The 22288-nt window shown below is 52.0% G+C and overlaps 1 protein-coding gene across 1 annotated transcript in view; it reads left to right on the top strand.

Moving 5' to 3' along the window:
- Nucleotides 1-22277, top strand: part of KMT2A (lysine methyltransferase 2A) — a 47895-nt gene extending 25618 nt beyond the window's left edge. Inside the window, exons 14-36 of the mRNA XM_074848857.1 lie at nt 202-315; nt 625-809; nt 1364-1537; nt 2325-2435; nt 2684-2757; nt 3244-3437; nt 3821-3927; nt 4071-4208; nt 5946-6104; nt 6392-6509; nt 6594-6672; nt 6832-6992; nt 7783-7968; nt 8627-12938; nt 14280-14360; nt 14893-14957; nt 15348-15518; nt 16105-16179; nt 16473-16647; nt 17030-17137; nt 17538-17621; nt 17992-18121; nt 18455-22277. Of these exons, the coding sequence (XP_074704958.1) occupies nt 202-315; nt 625-809; nt 1364-1537; nt 2325-2435; nt 2684-2757; nt 3244-3437; nt 3821-3927; nt 4071-4208; nt 5946-6104; nt 6392-6509; nt 6594-6672; nt 6832-6992; nt 7783-7968; nt 8627-12938; nt 14280-14360; nt 14893-14957; nt 15348-15518; nt 16105-16179; nt 16473-16647; nt 17030-17137; nt 17538-17621; nt 17992-18121; nt 18455-18730 (7277 nt within the window). The 3' untranslated portion in view covers nt 18731-22277. The remainder of the gene's footprint in view (nt 1-201; nt 316-624; nt 810-1363; nt 1538-2324; nt 2436-2683; nt 2758-3243; nt 3438-3820; nt 3928-4070; nt 4209-5945; nt 6105-6391; nt 6510-6593; nt 6673-6831; nt 6993-7782; nt 7969-8626; nt 12939-14279; nt 14361-14892; nt 14958-15347; nt 15519-16104; nt 16180-16472; nt 16648-17029; nt 17138-17537; nt 17622-17991; nt 18122-18454) is intronic.
- Nucleotides 22278-22288: the final 11 nt, after the last annotated feature.

Raw genomic sequence — 22288 nt, 5'->3', positions numbered from 1 at the left:
TGCCCAGAAATGCAATTCTGGAGTGGTCTTCCAGGCAGGTGATCTCTTTGGCAGCGGGGTAAGAGTAGATGCAACCGTAGTGGCAGCTTGCGGGGGGGGCAGTTTGAGAGCTGCTTTCTTAGCACACCAGTAAGTAACCACCTGGCCTTTGAGGTGTGTGCGGCAGCTGAACTTCTGGTAAAAATCCCGTCTTGTCTGCAGGAAATTTCTGTCCTCTCTGTGACAAATGCTATGATGATGATGACTATGAGAGCAAGATGATGCAGTGTGGGAAATGCGACCGCTGGGTCCACTCCAAATGTGAAAACCTTTCTGGTAAGGCAGATCCTATCGCCTCCTCGGTACTGAGGAACGCGGGGCAGCAGGCAGACCAAAGCAAGCCAGTTTTGGACCTTTCTACTGGAGTGTTATGTTAACACCCTCACCTGTTGTGACCTACCTCCAGAATACCTGTAGAATGGCCACAGGTGACCCAGTGCTAATATCAGGGACGCCCTGAAGGCCTAGGACTGGTGTCAAATGCAGCATCGTTCCGTTAGTTGCACCAGGCGCTTTTGTTACGAGAAGAGTGTTTCAGTGAGGAAGTGCAGAGTAGTTTGTTACTTCTTTTTTTTTTGTCTCCAGATGAAATGTATGAGATACTCTCTAACTTGCCTGAGAGTGTAGCCTACACCTGCATTAACTGCACAGAGCAGCATCCTGCAGAGTGGCGTCTGGCACTGGAGAAGGAGCTGCAGGTTTCCTTGAAGCAGGTTTTAACAGCCCTGCTGAACTCCAGAACCACCAGCCACCTGCTGCGGTACCGACAGGTGAGCCGGGGCCTGGCGTCCCGTTAACGTGTTCTGGCTTGCAGCGTTGCCTGGCGTTCGGTTGAGTTCTGGTGTTGCTGTGTCTTTGTCATGCTTAGAACAACACGTGCTGTGATTTTTGGTTTTGTTCTTCCGTTCATTCCTGTGGAAACAAAGAAGTGGGTATCTATGATACGACTTGTGACGCTAAAAGAAAAAGTAGGGCAAAGTTCTTCAAGGAATGGGGGGATTTAGCTCTGTGAAGGTGCTTTTTTGACAGAAGAACAGGACCTTAGCCTTGAAATATGTATTCAGAAATAAGACTTCTGAAAAATGAGCTTGATCTTTATAGCGATGGGCCTGCTCTGCTGTGTTCCTTACCGCTCAGCAGTGGAAACTGGTGAAGATCTCTTCATTTTTGTCCCTGCATTTTGGACAGGAATTCAGAACCTGAGTCTCCTTTCTTGCATGTTAGCAAGAATCTCTGGGCCAATAAATGTGCATGGCAGTATATGACGAGTAGCAGCCACGCTTCAATAGCAAATGTTCCTCTGTCTGGTTGCTGATGTTAACAGGCAGCAAAACCGCCTGATTTAAATCCCGAGACGGAAGAGAGCATCCCCTCCAGAAGCTCTCCTGAAGGTCCCGATCCTCCTGTCCTAACAGAAGTCAGTAAACAGGAGGAGCAGCAACCGCTGGATCTGGAAGGAGTGAAAAGAAAAATGGATCAAGGAGGTTACACTTCCGTGGTATGTCAAAGTTTCAGTGTTCTGCTCTGATAATAGATCCTCTGAGTTGCTTTGTGACCCGTGGTGTTTATAACTGAGTGTGCTTAAGCCTTTTCTTTATGAACAGGGAAACAGGTTAACGTGCTGCTAAAAATAATTCTGGCTGGCACTCGTGTTAATGTTGGCCCAAAGACATGTAATTTATGCTGTTGTGTGGCGCCCTTTAACCAGCAGCGGCCCTTGTGTAAAACCCCTTGCTGGGAACAGGACAGGTCATCCTTCCTCTGCAGATTCCAGATGAAGGCCTGGCCAGGTAACGCTGGGGGTAGTTACCTGGAAACGATCGTTCCTGTGTGGAGGGATGACCTCTGCAGGGGTCCTTCACGCAAAACGCTGACCTCCGCCGAGTCTGTTCTCTTGGTGTTTTCTTTGCCTTTTCCTCTTTTTCCCCCTGCAGAGCCTGTGATCCTGAGGGAGACTGCACCTCGCAAAGTGCCAGGCAGACGCGCTGTCGCCAGCTTTTGGCCCGATCCTTGCGAGGCTGCTGGCTTAGCCGATGTAGAGTCGGTCAGCAGTCAGCTCCCGGTAGAAGGGGGAGTTACGGCTGCGGCAGCTCTGCCAGCCGGTTTGCAAATGCGCGGGGCTGCTTGGTTCTTTACAGGCAAATTCTTTTTCTGCTTGTAAGTCGATGCTCAGGGTCAGTCTTGTAGTCATCTGGGTGCTCAATTGATGCCTTAAAGAATTAGTGGGTGGTGTAGCTGTACAAGAGACAGTCCCGTTAATGTGAAATTTTGGGGCTTTCTTACAGTTGGATTTTAGCGATGATATCGTGAAGATAATTCAAGCAGCCATTAACTCCGACGGAGGGCAGCCAGAGGTTAAGAAGGCCAATAGCATGGTCAAGTCCTTCTTTATTCGGGTGAGCCGGACTACAGTTATTTTGAAATCTGCTTGGTATCGTACCACTGCTTGTTGCTGTTGGAACCCAGCGAGCCCGTCGCGTTCACCGTTGCTTGAGTATTTCCAGGAATAAAATAATACATTGTCAGAGTTGTTGATGTTAATGAAATCTTACTAGTTGTGCATTTACAGTAGGTCTTGGCTGAATGTCTTTGAATTTTTGGGTACGTTGTATAACATTTCTAATGGAGTGTTGTTTTTCTTCAGCAAATGGAGCGTGTTTTTCCATGGTTCAGTGTAAAAAAGTCCAGATTTTGGGAGCCAAATAAAGTAACAAGCAAGTAAGTAATTGTTCTGTGTCCAACTGCGGCACCCTGTGGTTTGCCAGCTGTCCAAGCAAAAAGTATCAAGAAAGCCTGTTTGTGGGGCTGAGTTTTCTGTTTTTCTTTTTTTTTTTCCTTTTTTCTTTTTTTTTAAGTTAAACAATAATCCCATTCCCAGGTTTTGTGTACACTTCCTTGTTCTAAAGCAGAGTAACCAAAAACCTTGTTTAGAACTCTGTATACTCAGTTCTGTCCTTCCTTCCCCCTCTTCCTCCTCACCCCCATTCGGTGTGGCCCTTCTGCATCCGTTACCCTCCAAAGAAACAGCCACATCTCAAACCGTATCGTGTGAGTGACGGGTCGTGGCCTTTGTGGGGGGCGTGTGGGGGCTGTAAGTAGCGGAAGGCGTGTTCCTGCGTCCTGAGTGCCAGCAGTGCTGCTGGAGAGGGCACCAGCTGCTCTGGTGCAGTCGGGTCTGACCACGGACTCCTTGTTGCGTTTCAGCAGTGGTATGTTGCCGAACGCGGTGCTGCCCCCTTCGCTTGACCATAATTATGCTCAGTGGCAGGAGCGTGAAGAGAACAGCCGCACCGAACAACCCCCTCTGATGAAGAAAATCATTCCAGCTCCAAAACCCAAAGGGCCTGGGGAGCCGGATTCACCAACTCCTCTACATCCTCCTACACCACCTATCTCTAGTAAGAAACCAGATTGTGGCACTATTGGTCCCAAACCCTGAGGGCTTCATTCCAAACCTCCTGGCAGTAAAGAGGGCAGTGTTAGTTCTGTACGTGGCTGGAGAATTTTGGAGACCTCTGTGGCCTGAAATGGTGCAGAGGCTGTTATGTCTGCGCTGTTTCTGAGCTGAGCTTGGGCCCAGAGGGACATTTTCCCCCACCCCTTTTCCCCCAGAGCAAGGGCTGCCTAGAGACTGGCGGGTGCTGCTCCTTCCCTTACAAGCTGAACACTCCTGGCTGCTGCTGGGCTCTGCTGCCCTGTTCTCTTACTGATGGTCTTTCCGGGTGAATTTCTGCCTCCCTGACTTTCAAGAATAAACAGCATTCTCTCTCTTTATGATCAGGCTCTGACAGAAGCAGAGAGGATAGTCCTGAACTTAACCCCCCTCCAGATGTGGAAGACAACAGGCAGTGCGCGTTGTGCCTGAAGTACGGCGATGACAGCGCTAACGTGAGTATCCGCCGCGCGCCCACGGTGACAGTGGCTGGCTGAGGCCGTGCTCTGGCTTTGCTGCTGCGGGTGGGCTGGATGCGTTCGGCGCCTTGTTGCGTCTGGTGGAACCTTTGAAAAGGATGTTTCCTTCCCTCCTTCAGGACGCTGGACGGCTTCTCTACATTGGCCAGAACGAGTGGACGCATGTGAACTGTGCTTTATGGTCAGCGGAAGTATTTGAGGATGATGACGGTTCTCTCAAAAACGTGCACATGGCTGTGATCAGGGGGAAGCAGTTGGTGGGTATCAGTGGAGGATGCTCTGTTAAACTTCACGCTGGTGTGCACAGAGCCCAGACAGGAACCCGCCTGAAAGATTCCTCATGTGTGTCTGTCCCAGTTTCGGCTGGGGTAGAGTTGGTTTTCTCCTGGTAGCCGGTACCGCGCTGCCTTTGGGTTTAGGCTGGGAAGGATGTTGGTGACAGACCGATGTTTCGGTTGCTGCTGAGCGGTGGTCAGGGACTCTTCAGCATTTCAGAGTGCCCTGCCAGCGAGCAGGCTGCGGGCTCAGGGACCTGGGAGGAGCCGACCCAGACTGGCCAGGGGGATGTCCCAGGCCATGCGGCGTCATTCCCAGTGTATGAACTGGGGGACTGTCGGCCGGGGGCCGCTGCTCGGGAGCTGGCTGGGTGCCGGTCAGCCGGTGTTGAGCATTTCCGTTGTGCATCGCTTCGTTTGGTATATTCTTTTGTCATTATTTATTATTATCATCATTGTCGTTATTTTCCCTTTGTGTCCTATTAGTCTTCATCTCAACCCACAAGTTTTACTTTTTTTTTTTCCCCAGTTCTCTCCCCCGTCCCTCCGGGGCGGGGGTAGTGAGCAAACAGCTGTGTGGTGTTTAGCTGCTGCCGCGACAGTGTTTTTTCTGCTCTGTCCTCTCCTGACTTTTTTTTTTTTTAATGCTATATATAGTAGAACTGACTGAAGATATTTGAAAATTTATTCTATCCTTGCTCAGTTCAGAAATATTGTGGAGACCAGAAGGAACTTTTTAACGGGAGAACTGGAGTCGTGTTTTCCCCACAGGGTCTTTGATTGCCAGTGCTGTGCCTTAAGCAGTTGATGCCGTGTCTATACCCGCAACCTGTTGTTAAAGATAATCTGGAATATCTAATGCAGGGCCAAACGCTGTGGGAAAGCCCAACACCTATCACTAGTACGAGGACTTAGCGATCTTCTGTTGCAGTCCGAACGGGTGGCAGCAGAGGAACTCAAAGGAGAGGGAGCGAGCTGTACCTGCTGTTTTGACCTAGGTTAAATTTTATATCCACATAAAAGAAATAAAAATTGCAGGCAAGTATTGTCCAATTCAAGGTGTTGATCCAAGGAGCATTTTCACATCTGAGTGTAGATGAAGGATCCTGACATCTTACTATGTTAAATACTGCAGAAAGAATGATGGTTGGTGGTCTTCCTTCTGAACTCCCAAGCGGGCTTAGAAAGTGAAATAATCCTCCTGTTGTGAATTGGTTGTTGTGTACTTTCCAGAAAAATAAAATGAGACTGGAAGCATGACTAGGAATTAGTTTGCCCAAATTTTGTTTTAATATTGCATCACCGGGTCCTAAATATTTACTAAAGTAGCAGAAGCAGTGGAACAGCACTGCTCTTCACCAGTAGTAAGCTGCCCGTGTGGGGAATACTCTGTGCAGGAGAAATAGTTGACAGATTAATGGGTGAAGCTTGCGAACGCGTGACCGGGCTGTGGAGTACAAGCAGCAGAGGCTGAGGCCTGGAGGAACCGGTCTGCAAACGCAAAAGTTGTTCTGCGTGAGGGATCTTCTTCCTCTCACCTCCTCCTCCATGTCTCACTTGTGCCTGCGCCTCACGGTAGTGAAACGTTACAGCAGTGAAGTGGGAGGTCAGGCATTACCCTGAGCTTCCGTCTGTGCTGAAAAAACAACTGTCAACAGTAATGGTAGCTTGGTTTTAGAAGAGATTAATTTTTAACTTTTTTTTTTCCCGCTCTTGCAGAGATGTGAGTTCTGCCAGAAGTCAGGCGCCACAGTAGGCTGCTGCCTCACTTCCTGTACAAGTAACTATCACTTCATGTGCTCACGCGCCAAGAACTGTGTCTTTCTGGACGATAAGAAAGTTTACTGCCAGAGGCATCGTGACTTGATCAAAGGAGAGGTGAGATCCCTCTTTCACACCCTGCCTCGTCTGAAGGTGGGGTTAGCCTGTAGCCATGAGCACCTTAATTTCGAGTTGATGATGTTGAACGTGTTCCTGCTAACGAGGGCCGGAGTGCAGTGCTGCTCAGGAGCAGTCGGCAGTGCAGCTGGCGCGGGGAAGTCTGGCGAGTAGCCCTGTGCGGCAGGTCGGAGACCGAAGGAGCAAACCGAGGATCGAGTTAGACAGCGTAGCGTGCACGCAGTGCTTCCTTTAAAATTAACGAGAAGTCTTCTGAATTGTTCCAGGTGGTTCCTGAGAATGGGTTTGAAGTTCTTAGGAGAGTGTTTGTGGACTTTGAAGGGATCAGCTTGAGAAGAAAATTTCTGAGTGGCTTGGAACCCGAGAACATCCACATGATGATTGGTAGGATCTGGTCTCTGGACTCTCGGCCCACCTTTGGTGCTGGAGTCTGGTTCACAGCACTTCTCTCTTCCCCTCTCTGCTCAGGTTCGATGACGATAGACTGTTTAGGAATTCTGAATGACCTCTCAGACTGTGAAGATAAGTTGTTTCCCATCGGCTACCAGTGAGTATGAGCTGTTCCACGCTGACATGTCTTTTAGCATAGTAGATGCCAAACCAGCACTGAAGTAATGTATGTAAAAACTGACTGTAGCTTTAAAATAGGAATGCTGAGGTTTACTCGACATTGAGTAAACTGTTTTACGTTTGAATTCCCTTCCAGGTGCTCCAGGGTGTACTGGAGCACGACCGATGCCAGGAAGCGCTGTGTGTACACCTGCAAGATCATGGAGTGCCGCCCCCCGGTCATAGAGCCTGACATCAACAGCACCGTCGAGCACGACGATAACAGAACCATCGCCCATAGCCCAGTTCCCCTTGCAGGTAACCTCTCCAGGGCTTCCCAAAGGGGTGGCCTCCACGTGTTTTCGCCATCGGGTCTCCTTACCAGAAAGCCAGGCAGCGGATAGGACCTGTGTGTCTTAAACCACTTTGGCCTAGTGTGTGCCTCAGGCTTCCAAGTTACATTACAGCACCTTAAGACTTTTCTTAAAAAAAAAAAAAAAAAAAAGGAAAAAAGCTAAACTCCTGGATGTACTGGTAACTCTGAAAATCTCAGCCAAACAAAAACTACTGTAGTAATCCTTTGTAGTCTACAGATCTGAGATTTTTCTAGTGATCTGAAACTTCAAATTGTACTTCAGGCGTCAGTGTTGGTGAGTAATACAGGGGTTGTTGAATAGTAGTGCTGCGCTGCCTCTGTATTTCCAGATTGCTTTCTCTGTATCCATAGGTGAGTTTAAAAAAAAAAAATGTTAAAAATAAATCTCCACCCTAATCTTTTCAGTTCCCAGAAGGTGCGGCTGTGCAAGATTTCTTAAAACGTTGATAACAGTTGTCATTGTCAACATAGAATCTTAAATTTTATTAAAATGTAATGGAATTTCATGTGTGAGCCAAGGGTTACTGTATTTCTCCAAGTATTTGAAAATGTTTTTAGGAGAAGAAACCAGCTGTTTTCTGACAGTAAGGAAGGAGTAATCTTTGCCTTTGTGTTTATTTAACAAATACCCTCGTTCTCCCGGCGAAACCTGATAGCAGTTCTTACTTTGTCAGATCATAGCTGTTGGGATTCAGTGACGGCTTATCCTGTTATTTCTCTTTTTTACAACAGAAACTCTACCTAAAGACAGCCGAAGTACACCGGAAATCGTAAACCCGCCATCACCAGACCGTCCCTTGCATTCTCAGACCTCCAGTTCCTGTTACTATCCCGCGGCCTCAAAGGCTCCCAGGATCAGGACACCGAGTTACCCGTCCACACAGAGATCTCCTGGCTCTAGGCCGCTGCCCTCTGCAGGTATTTCCACTGCTGACGACTTTGATTTTCAGGTTGTGGGGAGGTTTAGTTTGTTTGTTTTGGAAATATTTTCGGTTTGGCTCGTCTCATTTTTGGCTTCATTCAGAACGTGGTGTTTAGTTTTTTGTTTCTAGAGAAAACAGTGAAATGGCAACAGGCTTGAGGGAAGGAAAGTTCTGAAAATATACAGTAGAGCAGCCTGTCAAGAAATGTACGACTGAAACAGAAATTCCCCTGGCACGAGGAAGGCAGCGTTTGGGCAATATAACAGCAGTCGCTCCGTCGCTCTGCAGAGCTGTAATGTGAGTTAGGGACTTAATCATCTCAGTCGCTATTTTTCCAGAGAGACTTGGCAGTCTGCTGGTGTAGTTCAGCCGTTTCCGTATGAATGAGTCAGGATTTGCTTCAGACTGACGTTGAAAATTCACATCTAAAGTTGAGCCACAAAACCCAGAGATAGGGACTTGTCAGCTCTGTGTGGGGAAAACCAATTGACGGTGTCGAGTATTTAATGCCCATCTCATCGTTACATTAACGCTACTTGTCTGGAAGGTTTGACTGGTTTGTAGTTTCTGGTGCTTTGCATGAAGGAATTGGGTCTGCGCTGACTGGGAAGGTTTCAGATCCCTTGACAGTCTTTCTTGCCTTCTTTTCTCAGGAAGTCCCACCCCAGTGACCCATGAAATCGTGACAGTAGGAGATCCGCTCCTGTCCTCGGGACTGAAGAGCATCGGTTCTAGGAGACACAGCACCTCCTCTTTGTCCCAGCAGCAGTCAAAGCTCCGGATGATTTCCCCCACGCGAGCTGGGAACACTTACTCCAGGCACAGCGTATCTTCAGTTTCCAGCGTGGGGTCCTCTTCGGAACATGAACCGAGCCTCAAAAGCACCGACCGCTTTGTGGGATCGGTGAACGCCAGTGCTCCGAGCGCCCCAGTTCAGAGCAGCTCTACCAGTTCAGCCTCCCAGAAAACAGCGGCTGCAAGCGGGAGTAAAACTTACCCGCTGGATGCACCTCAGGCTACGGAAGGAAAACATTCTAGCAGTTCGGATGGGATAGCCAAAGGCACGCCTTCGAAGGGAGAGAAAATGAAAACGCTGACCTCAAAGGACCCAGATTATTCCGCTCATAGTTTTGCTTCTGGAGGAAACGCCAAAATGTCCACTCAACCAACCGGTTCACCGGGCACGGAAATGCACGTTAAAATAGGAACCTTTCAGGAGAGTTCAGGATCATTTTCTTCCAAAGAAGCAATATCCTTTCCACCTTTGCATCAGAGAGGCCCAAGGAAAGAGAGAGATCAGCACGTGGAACCTGTGCAGCCGGAGAAGGCGCCCGTGGTTGAGGAGATGGATGCGAAGGCCTTGAAGTCTGCTGGAGTAAATAGCAGATCTCCTGCAGCAAGCGAGCAGGCAGCTTCCGCCCCCAGAGAGAGGCGTCAGAAAGGGAAAAAGGTGATGAAAGAGGGTTTCAAAGAGAAGCAGTCCCTGAAATCTCTTACGGATTCAAGTCAAGCAGTAGGCAGTGACGAAGGAAACCTGAAACCGGAATTCGGTAACCAGGGTTTGGCAACTGAACAAATGAGCCAGAGGTTATGTAATAACATTTCCGCCGAAAAAGCTGGCGAGAAGTCCCCACCTTCTCAAGGGCCGTCCAAAGGTTCTGCGGTGCCGACCGAAGCGGCCCCTAAGGAATCGCCAGCACCCAGAAAACGCACCGTCAAAGTCACTCTGACTCCTCTCAAGATGGAAAGCGAAAACCAGTCTAAAAACGCCCAGCAGGAAAGCGATGCCGAACCTCAGTCTGCAGGAGCAGAACTGGCCGCTTTGGCGGAGCCCTCCTCGACTTTGGAAAGTCCAGAAGACAACCCTGTGGTTCAGGGAAGTCCAAGTGACGCCCCAGCACAGGACTCTCAGAATAATGCGTATGAAAATCTGCCCGTTCAAGACAACAACCTGATGCTCCAGGATGGAAGTAAAGCTCAAGAAGAAGGCTCGTACAAGCGGCGCTACCCACGGAGGAGTGCTCGGGCCAGATCCAACATGTTCTTTGGCTTGACTCCTCTGTACGGCGTGAGGTCTTACGGGGAGGAAGACATTCCCTTCTACAGTAACTCCACGGGGAAGAAGCGCGGGAAGCGATCTGCGGAAGGCCAAGTGGACGGTGCCGATGACTTGAGCACGTCGGATGAAGATGACTTATACTACTATAATTTCACTAGAACGGTGGTTTCCTCGAACCCAGAGGAGAGGCTTGCATCCCATAACTTATTCAGGGAGGAGGAGCAGTGTGATCTTCCAAAAATCTCTCAGCTCGACGGTGTGGATGATGGAACTGAAAGCGATACCAGTGTCACGGCGACAACCAGAAAAGTCAGTCAAGTGACTAAAAGGAGCAGTAAAGAAAACGGAACGGAGAACTTAAAGCTAGATAGAAGCGAAGAAGCCGGAGAGAAAGTGCAAGTCACCAAGAGCTCCGCCGTCCACAAAGCCGACCCGAAGATTGATAACTGCCACCCCGTGAGCAGGGTGAAAGCGCAGGGTCAGGACTCGCTGGAGGCTCAGCTGAGCTCCTTGGAAAGCGGCCGCAGGGCCCACGCCAGCACGCCCTCCGACAAGAACTTACTAGACACTTTTAACACGGAACTTCTGAAATCCGACTCTGACAACAACAACAGCGATGACTGCGGGAACATCCTTCCATCCGACATCATGGACTTTGTGCTGAAGAACACGCCGTCCATGCAGGCCTTGGGAGAGAGCCCTGAGTCCTCATCATCAGAGCTGCTAACGCTGGGAGAAGGGTTAGGTCTCGACAGCAACCGTGGCAAGGACATGGGTTTGTTTGAGGTGTTCTCCCAGCAGCTGCCAACTGCCGAGCCGGTGGACAGCAGCGTCTCTTCCTCCATCTCGGCGGAGGAGCAGTTTGAGCTGCCGCTGGAGCTGCCCTCCGACCTCTCTGTGCTGACCACTCGCAGCCCCACGGTGCCCAGCCAGAACCACAACAGGCTCGCCGTCATCTCAGAGTCGTCGCTCTCCTCCTCGGGAGAGAGGTCGATGCTCACCTTGCCTTCCACGGAGTCTGGGGAAAAGAGGGTGACAGTCACCGAGAAGTCTGCCTCGGGGGAAGGCGACGGAGCTCTCCTGAGTTCCGGAGTGGACCCGAGCCCCGAAGGACACATGACGCCTGATCACTTCATCCAGGGTCACATCGATGCGGAGCACATCGCCAGCCCGCCCTGCGGCCCCGTCGAGCAGGGCCACGGCAGCAACCAGGATTTAACCAGAAACAGCGGGACACCGGGTATTCAGGTGCCGGTATCGCCCACCGTTCCCCTCCAGAGCCAGAAGTACGTGCCAAACTCCACGGACAGCCCCGGCCCCTCGCAGATCTCCAACGCCGCCGTGCAGACAACGCCGCCTCACCTCAAACCAGCCGCGGAAAAACTTCTGGTGGTCAATCAGAACATGCAGCCGCTGTACGTCCTGCAGACCCTTCCCAACGGCGTCACTCAGAAGATCCAGCTGACGCCGTCCGTGAGTTCCGCGCAGAGCGTGATGGAGACCAACGCCTCGGTGCTGGGGCCCATGGGCAGCGGGCTCACGCTGACCACGGGCTTGAATCCCAGCTTGCCCTCGTCCCAGTCGTTGTTCCCTCCCGCCAGCAAGGGGCTGCTGCCCATGTCCCATCACCAGCACATACACCCCTTCTCCACGGCCTCTCAGACCGGCTTCCCCCCGAACATCAGCAGTCCCTCGCCGGGTCTTTTGATCGGTGTGCAGCCGCCCCCCGACCCGCAGCTCCTGGTGTCTGAAGCCAGTCAGAGGCCAGACCTGGGCACCACCACTTCCACCCCAGCGGCTGCCCTGGGCAAGAAACGGCCCATATCCCGTCTGCAGTCACGGAAGACGAAGAAGCTGGCTCCCTCCGGAGCCCCTTCTGCTATAGCTCCTCCCGACATGGTCTCCAACATGACCTTGATTAACTTCGCTCCTTCCCAGATTTCCAACCACCCGTTGGATTTGGGAACCATTGCGAACTCGACGTCCCACAGAACCGTCCCCAACATCATCAAAAGGTCCAAGTCCGGGGTCATGTATTTTGAGCAGACGTCTCTGCTCCCGCAAGGTGGGACCACGACCGCGGTCGGCACGTCGCCCAGCGTTATCGGACCAGACGCCGGTCACCTCCCCGCGGGGCCTGTATCAGGCCTAGCGTCGAGCTCCTCGGTGCTGAACGTCGTATCCATGCAGGCCACGGCAGCCCCCACTACTGGCGGGTCAGTTCCTGGCCATGTTCTGGGACAAAGTTCGGTAACGTTAACTAGCCCTGGATTACTGGGGGACCTTGGTTCGATAAGCAACCTCCTGATCAAAGCTAGTCACCAAAGCCTTGGTCTTCAGGAGCAGCACATGACTTTACCACCAAGTTCTGGGATGTTTTCGCAGCTGGGAGCGTCCCAGACTCCATCTACGGCGGCGATGACGGCTGCATCGAGCATATGCGTCCTGCCGTCGGCACAGACGATGGGCATGACGGTCGCTCCCTCGTCTGCTGACCCAGAAGGCTCCTACCAGCTTCAGCACATGACACAGCTCTTAGCCAGCAAAACCGGGGTGGCTTCCTCCCAGCTGGACCTTGGCACGGCCTCGGCAGCGACACAGTTGTCGAGCTTTCCGCAGCTGGTTGATGTTCCCGGTAATTCCAGGCTGGAACAGAACAAGGCTTCCTCGTCGGTGATGCATGCCAGTTCAGCGTCGCCGGGAGGCTCCCCGTCATCTGGTCAGCAGTCTGCGAGTAGCTCCGTGCTGGGGCCCATGAAAACGAAGCCAAAAATCAAACGCATTCAGCCGTCCTTAGACAAAGGGAACGGAAAGAAGCACAAAACTTCCCATGTGTGGAGCGGTTCCTCTGAAGCGCACGTTCCTGACAGAGGGGCCGTGGCTGTACCCCACGTCTCGGCCCCAGGGTAAGAGGAGTGTTTGGTTTTGCTCATCCCTGAGGTTTTGTAACGATGTACGAAAGTCTTGTGCTAGTTTCTGCAGCCAATCTTCCATTTGATAATTTCTGAGGTAGAAGCCTCAGCTGCCAAGCAGAAAGTCGATGCAAAAGTTGTTACTAGAACTTTTACCTCTGGAAAGGGAAGGATGTAAAACCTGAGGGTCAGCCTTATGAGGACATTACTCATTGTTGACACCTCTGGCAAATAAAGTCTTTCAGAGGCATCAGTAGAGAAAATAGCACTCAGAAGGGCGATGGGTTCTATTCCTTTCTGTTGCCAGTGTGCATAAGCTCTCTAGAAGTCTGAATCGTGCTATGAGCAGCGTGCTAAGACACTGCCGTGACGCACTGTTAGGGTGTTGCCTCGGTCATTGTGGTTACAGAATTTAAACTGCACGCCAGTTTCTGTGAGCTTAGTGTCTCTCCAGTGTGCAGGTCATTCTTCCGGCCCCTCTCCCCTCCTCCTTGGTCCCTGCAGGCACGGGAGGCTGGGGAGGAGCCGGGAGAACAGGGAGAATCTTGCGCTCTCTGTCAGAGCAGCAGAGCGTGCGCTTGTCTCACAGCAGAAGATTCCCTGCCAGACCTTGCCTTAAAGTGACATTTGAATTGACTCTCTGGAATACGGATCCATAGAGAGAACATGAGCTGCCGGTCTGTGTTCTACACAAAAACCAGACGGTTTTATCGGGGTGGGCCATAGCTCTGGGCTCGTATCACACTGTCCACGATTACGCATTTCCCTGAAGACGTTGTGCCGCTGACCTCCAGTCCTGGCTGGTGAGGGAACTCTCAATGCGACTGCTGGTCCTCAAAGATGGTAACTTCCGTCTTCTGGTAACTGAGAAGCAGTGCACATTGCTTGTGTAATTCCCTGATCATCTTAATGTCTTGTAGTAAGTCTGGTTTGTAAAACATCGATCCAGAACCCTTCAGACAGCTCAGCCTTTTAAAATGGCTTTTTTGGTGACATTGACACTTGCCAATTTGTTGGAGTCTGTACAAGTTCCCTGTAGCTCTGTCCACGTCCCGCCACGCACCGCTCGACTCCCGAGCTCTTCGCTTAGGGTTGCTCAGGCGTGTGTCCCTTGCACCTGGGTTCATGCTCCTCCTTCCTCTCGCAGCGCGGGTCTTGGTTCTGATGTGCTGCTGGGTCCGGTCCCTTGTATCTTAGGAGCAGGTGTTACCCCTCTGTCGTTGTGCTGCACCACTCGGGGCAGCTCCCAGCAGCTCCGTTACTGCTGTCCAGACTCGCTTATGGCACCTGTGGCTCGGCAGGTTCTGTGAACGCTCCCGAATCTTGTTGTTCCAGGACTGCAGCTCTGAAGGCAGATACGCAGGACGCAGCAAGCGTCGATCAGCCGTCGCAGCAGCAGTGTGGCCAGTCGGCAGGGTAAGCATTGAACAGGCTCTTCCAGCAGATGCTCCTTGCCTGAGCTTAAGGAAACTTATACAGAGAATGCGAGAAGTCTTGCTTTGCTACTTAAAATATCTTGGGAGCTTTCAGTCTGCAATGAGCAGTCCTGTTTAGTTGCAGTATGGAGCCATTTTTTAAATGAAGTTGCTCATAGCTCTGAGAAGCTTCCTGCTTGCAGAGAGGACAACTCCTCGTACGGTGGTGGCCGGTCGTACGTTAGCCCACGCCTTACGACGGAGTTGGGCTAGTTCAGAGAATGGGTCGTGGGCTGTATTAAATGGGACTGCTACCCACAGACTGATAGACGCATCAAAAATTAACGCTGCTGAGCAGAGTCTTTGTGTTTAGTTGTTTCCAGTTGAACTGATGTGAGAACATCCGAGCTGGAAAAAGGTTCTTGTATCTCTGTGTAGTTCTGAAGATTTTATAGCCAGCTGCTCAGGGCTGGTGAGGAAATGAGGCAGGCTGTTAAATATTTTTCTCCATGTTCACTTCCTTCCCTCCCAAGGCAAACAGCAGTCCTCCCAGAATCTCAATCAACACAGAACTCAACAGATGAGCAAGAAAATGCAGGTATGTCGCTTCTTTGAAAGCACCGAGTCTTGGGATTCTCCAGGAGTGGGAAACGAGTACCCTGAAGTCTTGATTTTTGTGTGTCTCCTTCTCTCAGGAAAAAAAATCTCAGAGCTAATAGTCATGTTGTTCTTGCTCTGAAGGGAGGAAAGGTTTGCTTGTTATTAATAGATATTGGACACATACTTACGTCTCTATTTTTAGTTTGTGGAAATTTCAGCACTTGCGCTTTCACACTCTTATTACAACACTGTCTAGAGTTGTTTTTTCTTGGATGGATTTACTGGTCAAAAGGCAAGTTAGTTAGCCATTTCCAGTTGTGGAGCAACCAGTGGAAGAAACGTCGTTCTACCCGATGTCCATCTTCACGCTGGGTTCTGTCTGTTCTAGGCTCGAAAGCTCTTGAGGAAGAAGAGAGCACTTTCAGCTCCCCACTTATGTTCTGGCTTCAGCAAGAACAAAAGAGGAAAGAGTGTCTTGGTGAGAAGAAACCCAAGAAAGGTTTGGTGTTTGAGATCTCTAGTGATGATGGTTTCCAAATCTGCGCTGAAAGCATTGAAGGTGAGAACTGCGCGGTTCCGGTTGTACTGGTTTTAGCTTTCCTTGCTAGAAGTAAAATTATGACTTCTGAGGATCTCTTGCTTGCTTTTTCAATGGATTTAAAAAAAAACCCAGTTGTTTCACTGCCCTAATTCCTAGCAATGTCTGGATTATATTGAAAAGGTTGGGTGGTTGGTTTTTGGTTTTTTTTAAATCATCGTCCCATTTTGTTTCATCAGTTGAGCGATGCTGTTGAACCATACTTTGTGTGTGTGGGTCAGACAGGCAGGTATCTAGGCGACCTGCTGAAGTCGCTCACTTCCCTGTATGCCAAAGTGAATTTTGGAGAGGATGGAAGCAGTTGGATCTGAGGATCTTAATTTATGGCCCACGAAAGGATGCAAGCTTCATCCTGTTCAATTAGCTGATTTAAGTACGGGCATTGGTTGGCAAACGTACGTAGAAGTCCACCAATGTCTGTTGTTTCACTGGAAAGCCGCCAAGAGGCGGCACAATACGAGGCGCGGCAGGCCCCTGTGTTGGCAGCCCTCGGCGCCCAGCACGCAGGAGCTCTTCACTGTCTTGTCTTCTCTTTGTGCGACTGCAGATGCCTGGAAGTCGCTGACCGACAAGGTCCAGGAAGCCCGTTCCAACGCGCGCCTCAAACAGCTTTCTTTCGCAGGTAATGCCCGGCGCCACGCTCGTTTCTGCCGCGCCTTTGAAGGCGTGAGAGCAAACGGATCTTTCCGTGAACCTCTTGGGGGTCAGAGTCTTACGAGTCTCGGTCTGGCTGCTGAGGCTTTTGGGAGGATAATTTCTTCCCGACCGAGAACTCCTACGGGGAATGAACGGGGCCAATACGGCACTTCTGTGAGCGCTGCAGGCTGCGGCCCGAGCTGTGCTCGCCGAGCTGCTGCACCCTTCTGCTCCAGTCTGCGTGGTCAGCTGGGTGTTTGGTTGTGTTCCTTATCCCAGGCGTGAATGGTTTGAGGATGCTGGGGATTATCCACGACACCGTCGTGTTCCTGATCGAGCAGCTGTACGGCGCCAAGCACTGCCACAACTACAAGTTCAGATTCCACAAGCCGGAGGAGGCCAACGAACCTCCTCTGAATCCCCACGGCTCTGCTCGGGCCGAAGTCCACCTGAGGCAAGTGTGCGCCTGGTCATTGCCGTGGGTAACGGCCCGTTTGCTCAGGAATACAGTAGGGCATAAGCACCAAACCTCTGCAGCCCTCAAGCTCTTGATTAAAAAGAAATGTTGGCAACTTCCACTGTAAATCAATGATATTGCATCTTCTGAGTCTGCATGTTTTTCTGTGCCACCTTGTTGCCCGTTTCTTTGTTTAGCAAAGCTGTCTGGGCTGGTGCTGGGTTCTCAGAAACCGTTGTGTGTTACCCTGATGCGCCGGAGGCTTTGGGGGAGGGCAGGCTGGAGAGGTGTAAAGCACTAAATGTGTCAAACTGTTGTGGCAGCCACACGTTTCTTTTCAGTCAGTAAACTATATTTCCTGTGTCTCTTTAAATTGCAGGAAATCTGCATTTGATATGTTTAATTTCTTGGCTTCTAAACACCGGCAGCCACCAGAATACAACCCAAACGATGAGGAAGAGGAAGAAGTACAGCTGAAATCGGCCCGGTATGCAGTGGGGTTTAAAGCTTCCAAGGGGAGAAAGATGCTGTGGTGTTACAACATGATCAGGCTCCGTTATGCGCTGTGTCCTTTGAGGTGGCGCTTAGAACTTGAAAGCTCCCGAGCGCTGGCGAGTTCAGAGGAGAGAACTGGCAGCTGAAGGTGGCTGCCAGACCCGTCTTCCTTTGAACATTTCTTTTCCTTGCTAATGTAAATCAGTCTGGTGAGAATTGGGGCAGAAAAGGGAGGAAATGATCTTTCACATTTATATAAAACCAGTGAATTAATTTTGATTGTGTTCTCAGTGGGCTGCACTGCTGCAGCGTCTAAGTTCCTGTATCCTGGGTAATACCTGGGACGGGCTCTCCTGTGAAGGTCGTCCCTCAGCAGCGTCTCTTTGTTCTAGGAGGGCGACCAGTATGGATCTGCCGATGCCCATGCGCTTCCGACACTTGAAGAAGACCTCCAAGGAGGCGGTTGGTGTCTACAGGTACAGTTTTGCTCTGGGACAGAGGAGGGGCAAAACTGGAAACCTTCTGTGCAGCCAGACTAAAATATTGAGGGGATAAGGGGGTTTTCCCTCCTCCTCCTCCTCATCCCCACCCAAGTTACCTATTTATGAAGTAATCCTCGGCACAAAGTACTTGTTCCTTGCTGGCTTACCCTGGGGATAGCCGGGGCGCGTGCTCAGGAGCGGGCGGGAGGGACCTCGTACTGTCCTCATTAGTGTTACGTTACAGACGAGTCACGATACCGCGGTGATCCCTGTAACGAAGGACCCGGTTTCTGCAGATTTGCCACCTTTCGTTTCTGGGCTTCGCTTGTATCGTTTGAAATAGTCACTTCTGCTGCTTCTTTAGGTCTCCCATCCACGGCCGGGGTCTGTTCTGCAAAAGGAACATCGATGCAGGTGAGATGGTGATCGAATATTCAGGCAATGTCATTCGCTCCATCCTCACTGACAAACGAGAGAAATACTACGACAGTAAGGTGAGTTCTGGGCTTCTGGCGACGCTCTTAAAGAGTGTGGGAGAGCGAGACAGGGGCTGCGAGGTCAGACAGGCTGGCGTGGCAGCTGCGTTCGGGACACGGTGACTTGGGGTGCCAGGCTGCCCAGGACCTTTCCCTTCTCGACGGGGCTCTGGCGGCACGTCCCATGGGTGGGGAGAGGTCTGGGCCCCGTCGTAGCGTGGCAGAGCCGGGGAGCGCGGGGGCGGACGGGTTCCAGCTCCCAGGGCGCTGGCGGACGCTCCTCAAGGCGCGGGGGCTGCCCGCCTGCTCGCGTGGCTCCGCCCAAGCCCACCCCCCTGTCTCCCCGCCCAGGGCATCGGCTGCTACATGTTCCGCATCGACGACTCCGAGGTGGTGGACGCCACCATGCACGGGAACGCGGCCCGCTTCATCAACCACTCCTGCGAGCCCAACTGCTACTCCCGGGTCATCAACATCGACGGCCAGAAGCACATCGTCATCTTCGCCATGCGCAAAATCTACCGGGGGGAGGAGCTCACCTACGACTACAAGTTCCCCATTGAGGACGCCAGCAACAAGCTGCCCTGCAACTGCGGCGCCAAGAAGTGCAGGAAGTTTTTAAACTAGAACTTCTGTCGGCTGCGAGCAAAGCCCTGAGGGGCCTGGGGCCAACCAAAGCTTGGAGGAGCCCTCCCTGGCCGCGCGGACGGAGCGGGAGCGACGAGCGGCCGGGCCGGCACCGGACTGGGACCGTTTCTCTGTCAGAGTCCACATCTTCATGTCTCGCATGCGCACACTCACCCTTGTGAAGGACACGGGCAACTGGAGAAGATCCTCAGCGTGATTATGTTTTTGCTATTCTCATTTCCCCCACCCCCGGTGTTTGTTTCTCAGCGTGGGGCTAAAGAGCGGGAGAGGGGAGGGGAGCGCGGGCGGGGGCTGTCCCCGCTCGGTCTCTCACCTCGGGGTGCCGGATGGGGAGCTCTCCTCCTCGCTCGGGGGCTGTGGCGGGGGCTCGGCAGTGCGGCGTTTGAGCCAGTTTTCCTCCCAGGGAGTGGGGCCGTGTGCGTACCCGTGGTTCCCCAGGCCGTGCCGCCACGGGGCAGCTGCGAGGATGGGTCTGGCTTGGCCGGCGTCAACGGGAGGGCTGAGCCGGGAGAGGGGATGGAGCAGCCCGCGACTGAGGGAGGAGGGTTTGGCCAGCGCTTCGCTCCGAAATCCCTGCCCGAGCACGGGGAATTCTGCCGTTCCTTGACAGAGAGGGGGCTTGTGCCAGCAGTGACAGCGCGGTAGATCTTTGCGAGGAAAAGCTTCCCCCCGGCAGCGCCTGCCCTCCCCGGCCTGGCAGGAAGGGACGGGGAGAGGACGCCGGCTCCGGGGCAGAGCAGGAGCTGGGAAGGACGCGGGTGGAGGCTCCCGCAGGGTCTCCTCGGGCCGGGCGGGGGGACCAAGGAGCGGCTGCGGGCCGGCGCCTGTGCGGGCCCCTCGTACAGTGGAGGCGTCGGGCAGAGCAGGAGCTGCCTGCGCGTGGGACGGCGGGGGGGCGGTCGGGACGGTGCAGCCGAGGGACCGAGCGTGTCGGCAGCGGATGCGACGACCCCCGTTCGCGTCGCGTCAGCCCCCTCCCGCCCGGGTCTGCCCCGCGCCTCCAGCATGGAAACACAGAGAGAGAAGTAAAAAGCCCCAAGCCTAACTAACGACGACATTGGATTTTACTCTGTTCTGTTTACAGTTTAGTATTTAAGGTTTTATAAATGTAAATATATTTTGTATATTTTTCTATGAGAAGCACTTCATAGGGGAAAGCACTTATGACGAGGCTTTTTAAACAGTGGTATTATCCTAATTTAAGAGAATCTCTTTTTAATGATTTTTTTATTTTCATAGGACGGTTGTAGGAAATACCTGGCTGGACACAGTCTGATCCTTTCTCCAGAGAGGGGGGGTACACTTTATTTTTATTTTTTACTCTTGTTCTGCCTTTTTGACTTCAGTAACTGTTCCCAGGAGGTTTGGCTGGACCTTAAACTTGATTTACCCGTCGAGACAGGGGCGGGAGGGAGAAGTGCCGAGTTTAGGAGGAGCCCCAGGCAGGAGGCGTGATTCTGCCTTGCCCTGCGCATGTTTAAAAAGGAAAAACGAGGAAAAACGGGAGAGGCCTGATCCCTGATCCCTCTTCGGTGGGGAGGCTGGCCCCGGGCATGCGCCTTGCCCCACAGCCTCTCTCTGAAGGCGGGTGAGTTGTTTCCCGCGGCGAAGGGAGCGTGGGCAGCGCCCTGGCCCTTCCTAGCCCTCCCTGGGGTGGCTCAGCCGCTCACGGGCTTGCGGGGAGGGCGGGGACGGGGGGGGCTGCAGACTCCCCAGCGCTCGCGGCGCCCCAGACCCTTCAGGCCCCGAGACCCTTCCCCTCACCTGAGAACGAAACGCGGCACTGGGGGGGCCGGGCGCTGCCGGCTCCCTTTCCTTATTGCACTGTGTGACGGCGTTTGGGTGGTAACTGCAGGAAGCAAAGTCCGGTTGACGCTGCATTTGTGACTGAGATGATTTGATGCACTGACAGTTCGGGAACGCACATACCAGCCGGGGGTCTGGGCCCCGCGACCCCGGGCCCAGCAGCGCTTGGTCCCGCTCCTCTCCCGTTCGGCGGCCGAGCCGGGGGCCAGCCCTCGCCTGGGCACAGCCTGGGGCCTCCCCACGCAGCACAGCTCCGCTGCCCCGTCCCCCCGCGCCACCGCCCCGGGAGCTTCTTCCCCAGAGAGCGGATCCGTTCCGGCTGCGGGAGGCGGGCTCTGGCCGGGACCCCTGCCTGCTGCCGCCCCGGGGGGGGAGCAGGGTCGGGGGGAGCGGCATGTCGTGGGAGCCCCCAGACCCAGCCAGCTGCCCGCCTTGCTGCTACCCCCCTCGCCGCTGCCCCGGCGGGAGCCGCTGTGGCCAGTGAAACCGCCTGTTCCCCCGGGACGCTGCGCCGTGGCATTGAGCGCGTGGGCTCCCCACCACCCGGGCCGGCAGCGCGCGCCACGCAGCTCCCCCGTGTATGAATGTATATTTTATAAGGACTGACACAGATCGCGGTATCTGAAAATACTAGAAAAAAAAACCACAAAAAAAAAAAAGGAACCTTAGGACGTTTATTTTTTCTTTGTACAAACCGACATGGTTTTTTTTTTTAAAGGAAAAGCGGGTCATTGCAAAGGGCTGGGTATCTTTTCTTTCTGGTTTCCTTTCATTTCGAAGCAATACCAGGTTCTTCAGTGAGACGGTCTTCGTGCAGAATCACGCCACCCGAACCCATACTACTGGTCCACTCTCGCCACTCGCAAGTTTTTTTTATAACTATAAATACGATATATATAGGAACTAATATAGTAATGCACCGTGTAATGAAGCCTAGTTCAGTATCGGTCCATGGCTTTTAATTCTCTTAACACTATAGATAAGGATTGTGTTACAGTCGCTAACGACGGCCGGGAAAGCCGCGCGGCGCGTTCCCCGCCGGGGCGAGGGCAGCCGGGGGCGGGCGGCGCGGCCTTTCCCCGCCCTTCGTGTTACCAGTCAGTACTTGTACCACTTGGTTTCTTCCTTTTCTTCCTCGCGTTTTGGTTATGAATGTTGGGGTACCACCTGCATATAGGGAAAAAAAATGTGCTCTGTGCTTTCCTGGTATCTTTTTAACGAGGTACAGTAGCTTTGTCTATCAACCGAGAACTATACTTGTGGTGTTTCTTTTATTGAACTTAACAGTCTCTTTAGTAAATACAGGTAGGTGAATAATTGTTTCAAAAAAAAAAAAGAAAAAAAAAAAGCTCTGCAAAGGCAAGGTTATGTTCTAGAGATACAGTTCTTGACAACTTATCATGTATAACAAATCTCTTCTTTTTTTTCTTGTGTTCTTCCAAGCTTCTGGTTGTTTTTTTTTTAAAAAAAAAAAAAAAAAGAGGAAACGTGTCTAAAGTACATCAGTGTTAACTCCCTGTCACAGGGAAGAAGGAAATACTTTAATAGTTTAAAAAAAATGCTGAAAGCTCTGCAAAAGACTGAATGTAAAAATAAAAAAGTGTACATAGTTGTAAAAAACAAAAAAAACAAAGGAGTTTTTAAACATGTTTATTTTCTATGCACTTTTTTTTATTTAAGTGATAGTTTAATTAATAAACATGTCAAGTTTATTGCTGCAGAGGGTGGCTC

This window comes from Strix aluco, chromosome 23, assembly GCF_031877795.1.
Source record: "Strix aluco isolate bStrAlu1 chromosome 23, bStrAlu1.hap1, whole genome shotgun sequence".
Lineage (NCBI taxonomy): Eukaryota > Metazoa > Chordata > Aves > Strigiformes > Strigidae > Strix > Strix aluco.
Note: the sequence above shows the minus strand (reverse complement) of the source record. Positions and strands in the feature narration are given on the sequence as shown.